Consider the following 6,525-nt stretch of genomic DNA (forward strand, 5'->3'; position numbering starts at 1 on the left):
CACAACCACACTGGCCCCCACCGCAGCCTCCTCCTTGCAACCCCGGGGGCCCCCAAGCCCCTCCACGGCTCCCCCTGCTGGAGGCCCAGCCTCAACCCACTGCCCTGTGCTGCACCCACCCGGTCCCCTGGAGGCCTGCGTCGGTACCCTAGTCCCTTCCCCGTGTGTGGTGGCTGTCTGTGGCCAGAGCCCTGGCCCGGGCTAGGGCAGCTACAGAGGGGCTCCTGGAGGGGCAGCCGGGAAGCCTGCTCCTGGCTGTCTCGGGAAGGGCCAGCAGACGCTGCCGAGCCACGTCCCTCCCCTTGCTGCCGCGCAGCGCTGGGGCACACACGTCCCCGGCCAGGCCTAGACACAGTGGAAGCACGGGGACAGAGCCCTGCCCACGCCCACCCACCGTGTTCCAGGCTGGGCACGGAACACCACCTCCCTGGGGCCTGGAACCCCAGTTCCCCGCACCCGGGGTGCCCTGCCCGTTCCTCCCCCTGCCCTATCTGGTGGCACCGTCCACATGCCTCTGCCCTGGGACCAGCACCCTGGGGGCATCGTGGAGTATCCCTCTGCACGAGCCAGATGGCCTGGTTGGGGACCCAGGTCCAGAGCAAGACACACACCACACACGTCACACACGTGCACACACTCACTGAGAGGTGTGAGGTACACAGCCACACACTGACTGGGACAGACCTGGGTTCCAGCCCCACCCCGGCCGCAGCAACAGCTGTGTGCCCGTGCCGTGGGTCTCTCATTACAAAGGGGTTAGGGATGGACACCTCCCACCCCACCCCACCCCCGGTCTGGAAGGAGCTGTGGCGTGGACCCTGCAGACAGCAGCTGCTCTCTGGGAGCTGATGGTGGGACGTCCGCTGACCCCTCTGCTTCCTGCCGTGCTGCCAGAAAACCAACATGCCCACGGAACACCGCAGCCGGCTGCACGCCCAGCCAGGGGGCAACCGAACCCAGGGCGCAGCTGCCCGTGGCTCCGGCGTTTCCCAGCCAGCCTGGTCAGGGAGGCCCCCTGGTCCCCAGGGCAATTTCCATGGGCCACGGTGGGTGTTGCCCCTTGCAGTACCGACCGCGGGCCCTTCCCTCCCAGCCGGCCGCCCGTCACCGCGGGCCCTTCCCTCCCAGCCGGCCGCCCGTCACGGGGAGGTTCCGGCTTCCTGCAGGGTGCGGGTGATGGACTTGGGAACCTTGGCACTCCGGGAGGAGCTTTGTAGTGAGAGCACAGGGCAGAGGCGGGGTTACGACATGGGGGCTGGGTCAGGCCCATCACCCTGGCCCTCAGGGAAGGGATCCCGGAGGCAAAGGCCCAAGGACAAGGAACAAGGCAGCAGGCGGCCACGCACCAGGCCAGGGCTGGGGCTGGGCAGCCCCAGGAGAGGGGGCCTGTGTGTGTGCGCGTGGGGAGGGCCCAGCCTCCTCCCCAGGGAGCCCCCGGGGTCGCCCCTGCACAGGTCAGCGGGAGTCTGAGCTCCCCGGGCCCGCCTGTAAACAGTGAGGTCCACACCCTGCGCCCCGTGGATCGGGCCGGCCTGGGTGGCCTCTGCCTCCAGCCCCGACCCGGGTGCATCTCCATCGGCGTCCAGGAGCGCCCAGTTCTCATCTCGCAGCTTCCTGTCTCTCCCTTCCCGGACGCCGCCACGGCTCCGCGCGACGCTGCCCCTTCTCGGTCCCCTCTCTCTAAACCAGGGGCTCCGGGCGGGCTGCCCACCCCCCGGGGGGGACATTTCTGTTGTCACAACTCCGGGGAGCGGGGGTCGTCGCTCGCAGCAGGAAGTCACGCGTGCCGCCCCGCATCCTGCAACGCACAGAGCGACCCGGCCCGAACTGTCCCCGAGCGCGGGTGCGGGGACCCCGCAGCGCAGGAGGGGCTCAGAATGGGGGCCCGCTCCCCGCAGCCTCCCGGGCGCCTACAGCAGGGCCCAGCGCCCAGGAAGAGGGAACGCACACACAGAGACGAGGCGGTGCAGCGAGCGACGAGCAGGCAGGTGGACGCCGGGAGCCCGGCCCTCCTCAGCCCCGCCCCCCCCCAGGCCGGACCGTCGCCTCGGCCCCTGCCGCGTCCGATCGCGCCCCGCCGCGCGGCCCCAGGCCCGGGCCCCGCGCCGGACGCACCGCGCGGACACTCACCCGCCCGCAGCTGCCGGACAACGGCGGTGCCACCCTCCCGCTTCATCTTGCCCCCTCGGCCGCCGGCCGGGAAAGGGCCGAGGCGCGCCAGCCGGAAGCGCCCCAGCACCATGCCCGCCGGGATTCGTAGTTCCCCGGCTCCCCGCCCGACGCGCGGCGCTCCGGGAACTACGACTTCCGGCGGCCCTGCTGTCTCGGGGCGGGATTGGCAGGTTCGGAATCTGTCTATGTTGCAGGCTGAAGTCTGACTGGCTGTGGGCACCCGTCGCTCACAATTGCGCTCAATAGCCTCCGCAAAGGGGCGGAGCTCCGGGTCTCGGTCCGAGCGCTTCCGAAAGAAATGCCGCGGCAGGATTGGTGGAAACAAGAGCGGGACGTATCAGCGGCGAGAGGAGGCGGGCACTTCCGCCGAGGTTGCCCAATCACAGAGGTGAGGGCAGTTTCTATAAATGCTTGAGCCGTGCCGGCACCCGCTCTTTTGGGGTCGGGTAGCGAGGCCGGTCGGCGGCTGCCTGCTGTCTGTGGGCCTGCCTGGGCGCCTCTCCGGGTAGTGGAGGGGGTCGCCGGCCCCGGCGTGGGGTCCCCCTCCGTGCCCTGCGCGCCGTCGCTGCAGGTAAGGCCGGCCCGGGCCTGGGGTTTGCGCGGGGCGGCGCCGAGCCTGTGATGAGGCCTTTGATTTCTGACACCTCGTATGAGAACTGCACGCGCAGTCTGATTACCTCGCGGAGCTGAGGCTCGAGCCGCGCCGCCGTGGGTGGGTGGGCGGGTGGGCGCGGGGGGCTTCAACCCGGCCGCTGTTGCATTTGCAGGGTCGCCTGGAGCGGGCTGCGGACGTGGCGGGACCCGGCGGTAAGGCGGGCGTGTGTCGTGTGTCTGGGTAGCCCGGTAATAAAGCGAGGGTGCCGAGCCCTCTCCTCCCGCGTGTCGTTATTCCGAGTCCTGCGCAGCCGTGGGGGCGGGGCGGGAAGCCGACGCCAGGTGCCCCGGAGCCTGGCTCCAGGATCTGGACCTCGCAATGGATGAGACGGACACTGCAGAAAACCGCTTTATTCGCTGGGGCTGGGGACAGGTGTGCGCTCCACAGAGCGGCGGGGGGCTGCACACCTGCCCGGCGGGGCCCCGCACGTCGTCGCCTGTGCCGGCCGTGGCGCGCGCGGGGCGCCGGGCACTCCGAGACCCTCCCGCGTGGAAGCCCGGTCCCGGAAGCGATGGCCCCGCGTGGTGAGCCCGTGCGGCCTTCCGGGAGCTCGGCGGCTAAGTCGGGGTCAGGGTCTGCAGCAGGAGGCCCCGCGCCCCTCCCTCCTGACGTAGTCGTGCAGCCGGAAGCGCGGCTCGCCGGGCATCTTCATGCAGCGCTGCCTCAGCTCCCTGGACAGCGGGGGTGGGCACGCTGCAGGGCCGCTCGGGGCGGCAGGCCCTGCCTGGGGGTCGTGGGGCCGCCTGCACTTACTTGGCAATGGCCCTGAAGGCCAAGTCCACGTTGAGGCCGGTCTTGGCGCTGGTCTCCATGAAGGGCAGCCCGTACTCCTGCAAACAGCGGGCGGTGGCCTGGGGGGCGGCCTGGACGCTCGGCCTGCCCGGCGCCTCGCCCCTGCCCTGCCCTGACCTCACTCACCTTGGCCAGCTTCTCCCCGTCCTCCCTCTTCACCACACGCTCATGGGCAGAGTCCACCTGGGCCGGGCACAGGGGTGCTGGTGACGCCAGCCCACGGCTCCCACGCCCCCCACGCTGCCGGGTCTGAGCCGAGCGCCCACCTTGTTGGCCAGCAGCATGAGCACCACGTCGTGCTGGGCGTGCTCCCGGATCTCAGCCAGCCAGGCCTGGGGGCGGGAGGTGGTGCTGGGGTCCCCAGGCCGGCCCTCCCCACCCGGGGGCCCTCAGCCTGCAGGCTGGGAAGGGGGACACTGACCTGGATGTTGTTGAAGGAGGCCTTGTTGGTGATGTCATAGAGCAAAAGCAGCGCTGGGAGCAGAGGGACAGTGCGGTCATCCCCACGCCACCAGCTCCTGGTCACCCACACCCCGGAGCTGGACCCCGGTACCCGGGCTCACCATGGGCGTCTCGGTAGTAGGCGTGAGTGACGCTGCGGAAGCGCTCCTGGCCGGCAGTGTCCCAGATCTGCGGACGGGCAGCGTCAGGCCACACGCCCCCCACCACCACCACGTGTCCCTTGCCCCGACTGGCCTCCACCTCACCTGCAGCTTCACCTTGGTGCCGTCCACGTCCAGGGCTTTGTTCTGAAACAGAACCGGGGACGTGAGCACCCCCGGGTGAGCCCCTTCTGCTTGGCTCCACCCCAGCATTGGACATGCTGGCTGCTGCCCTCTGACCAGTCATGGCCAGTTCTGGGCCCACAGACTGCTGCCCTGGAAAGCCCCCCACTCCTGATCCCCCAGACCCTCAGGCCAGTGCTGGCTGCCCTCCTCTGCAACGTGGCCAGTGCCCCACTCTGCCAAGCTCTGCTGAAAGCCATTGGCAGCTGGGTTAGAAGTCCCCCATGACGCGGCCCCAGGCCCGTGACTGGCTTCTGTCATCTGCAAGTGGCAGTGGCCGGGGCTCCTGTCCCTTGGCTCCTCCAGCGCCTGGGGAGCTGCTGTGTTTAAAGCGCTGAGAACCACACCTGGCCCAGGCTGAGGGCGGGGCCTCCCGCAGCCAGGCTTGCGCCCGTCCACGGGGAAGGGGCGGGGCCTCTGCCCGCAGGCCCCGGGCAGCTGGAACCTGCAGCTCCTCCCCCGGCTCCTGCTGCCGGGTGCTTCTGGGTCTCCGGGGAGCCAGGCGCAGCCATCTGCTGTGCCGGGAGGACACCTCGCCTCCTGGCACCCTGCAATGGGTGCACACCAAACAGCCTCACATCCTCACCGGCCCCACGGCCCTGAGGGGGCTGAGAACGGGGCCAGGCCCTCTGCACCTCGCCCCTTGCTGCATCCCAGAGGGCTGTGGACTCCCCGCCGGGCCGCAGGAGCCCCCCTTTCCTCCCAGCCTTCCTGACGGGGTCTAATTAAAGGGTGAGAAAAATGCAGATTCAGGATGTGCTGAGAACACCAGCACCTTGGCACGTGCACCCAGACTGGCAGGCGCAGGGTGGGGGTGCTGCCAGGGTGCAGGGCGGTCCCCACAGCCACCAGCCTTGCAGAACTTGGGTGGGCAGTCTGGCGGCTACGCTGGCCTCTGGTACTTGGGCCACCCTGGAGCACCAGTACCCACCTCCACGGCAGAGTCTGGCCCCAAGGGTCTGCCAGCCCTGGCACAGGCAGCGGTCAGCCACAGTACGGGTCAAGGCAGGCAGCCTGGTGGCTGGGGTGGCCCAGCCAGGACCCCACGTGGGGTCCCAAGCTGCCCAGGGCAGTGGGGGCTGGATGCGGCCTCTCACCCGGAAGTCGATGCCGACGGTGGAGATGAAGGACCCGGCCAGGAAGGCTCCGTCCTTGAAGCGCACGAGCAGGCAGGTCTTCCCCACGCCCGAGTCCCCCACCAGCATCACCTGGGGCAGAAGGGACACGGCCCTCGCCACCCCTCTGGGACAGTGGCCCGCCTCAGCTCTCCTGCCCCAGCCCCCAGGGGCACCCATCCTAGCAAAGCTCAGGAGGAATCAAACACTGGGGACATGGAGAGCCGGGCCCTCGCCCCACCCCCTCAAGTCCCCCGGACCCCAAGATGGGCCTGCCCACCCTTGCCAAGATCGCACAGCCTCTGCCTTGGGGGGTGCTGGGGGGGTGCTCAGCGCTTCCCGCTGACGACGAACCTCTGCCAAAGGGGAGGTGATCCACAGCCCCCGGGTATGCGGGGAGGCAGCATATGGGAAATGCCCAGGTGCACCTGCCGGGCTCCTGTCGCTGCAGCCCTGCTCCCTGGGGTTGGGGGGCAGACCCTGACAGCTGTGTGAGTGCGCGCGTGGTCAGCCGCTCAGGCCGACTCGCACTCCCCGGGTCCCCTCCCCGCCTGGCTCGGGGCCGGGCGCCACCTGCTGCGTTCGCCTGCGTGCGGGGGTGCCTGGCTCACCTTGAAGGCGACGTCGTAGAAGTCGCCACCGCCGCCCACCGAGGGCCGGCCGGGCTGCGGGGGCCCATTGGGCGGCGCCTTGGGACCCGGGCGTGCGGTCCCAGGGCGCGCCGGCCGCGGCCCGTTGGTGGCGGGCACTGCGGAGGCAGCCGCCACGCTGGCCCCTTTGCTTTTGGAGGTCTTCTTCCTGGACATGGCGAGCAGGCGCTCGATGCGCTCACGCTGCGGCCGCCGCGCCCCCGAGCCGTCCCTTACCCCGCGCGCGCCCAGCCGGACCAGGACCCGAACCTGTCCCGCGGCGGCGGCGGCGGCGGCGGCATCCCGGGCGCTCGGCTCCCGCCCCGCCTCCGCCACCCCATGGGCTGTGCAGCCACTGAGGCCCGGCCCCCCACCGC

General features: G+C 70.6%; 2 protein-coding genes and 1 non-coding gene across 5 annotated transcripts in view; 1 reads left to right on the forward strand and 2 right to left on the reverse strand.

Moving 5' to 3' along the window:
• TRAF7 (TNF receptor associated factor 7) overlaps nt 1–2,271 on the reverse strand; it is a 14,869-nt gene extending 12,598 nt beyond the window's left edge. For both annotated transcript variants that reach the window (XM_051839536.2, XM_051839532.2), the window contains exon 1: nt 2,131–2,271. The gene's annotated coding sequence lies outside the window, so the exon portion shown is untranslated. The remainder of the gene's footprint in view (nt 1–2,130) is intronic.
• Nucleotides 2,272–2,785: 514 nt separating this feature from the next.
• On the forward strand, nt 2,786–2,867 carry LOC127488861 (small nucleolar RNA SNORD60). The gene has a single exon (XR_007916722.1). It is a non-coding gene; the product is annotated as a small nucleolar RNA SNORD60 (small nucleolar RNA).
• Nucleotides 2,868–3,162: 295 nt separating this feature from the next.
• Nucleotides 3,163–6,525, reverse strand: RAB26 (RAB26, member RAS oncogene family). Of its 2 annotated transcripts, none has more exons than XM_017340382.3 (9): nt 6,131–6,525; nt 5,502–5,612; nt 4,327–4,368; nt 4,183–4,249; nt 4,041–4,093; nt 3,886–3,951; nt 3,746–3,802; nt 3,581–3,678; nt 3,163–3,498 (listed from the first exon to the last, which is right to left on the reverse strand). In XM_017340382.3, exons 1-9 carry the CDS (start codon nt 6,323–6,325, stop codon nt 3,396–3,398), a joined length of 792 nt encoding a protein of 263 aa, XP_017195871.1. In that variant the 5' UTR covers nt 6,326–6,525; the 3' UTR covers nt 3,163–3,395. The 2 variants fall into 2 exon arrangements, with proteins under 2 accessions (XP_017195871.1, XP_002724256.1); XM_002724210.5 differs by having other exon boundaries at nt 3,581–3,657; nt 6,131–6,515.

This window comes from Oryctolagus cuniculus, chromosome 19, assembly GCF_964237555.1.
Source record: "Oryctolagus cuniculus chromosome 19, mOryCun1.1, whole genome shotgun sequence".
NCBI lineage: Eukaryota > Metazoa > Chordata > Mammalia > Lagomorpha > Leporidae > Oryctolagus > Oryctolagus cuniculus.

Coding starts and splice junctions, on each gene's coding strand:
- RAB26 (XM_017340382.3), bottom strand. CDS start 6,325: ATGTCCAGGAAGAAGACCTCCAAAAGCAAAGGGGCCAGCGTGGCGGCT. Junction 4,250..4,326: donor GCACCAAGGTGAAGCTGCAG/GTGAGGTGGAGG, acceptor GCCCGTCCGCAG/ATCTGGGACACTGCCGGCCA. Junction 3,679..3,745: donor ACGGGGAGAAGCTGGCCAAG/GTGAGTGAGGTC, acceptor GCCGCCCCCCAG/GCCACCGCCCGCTGTTTGCA.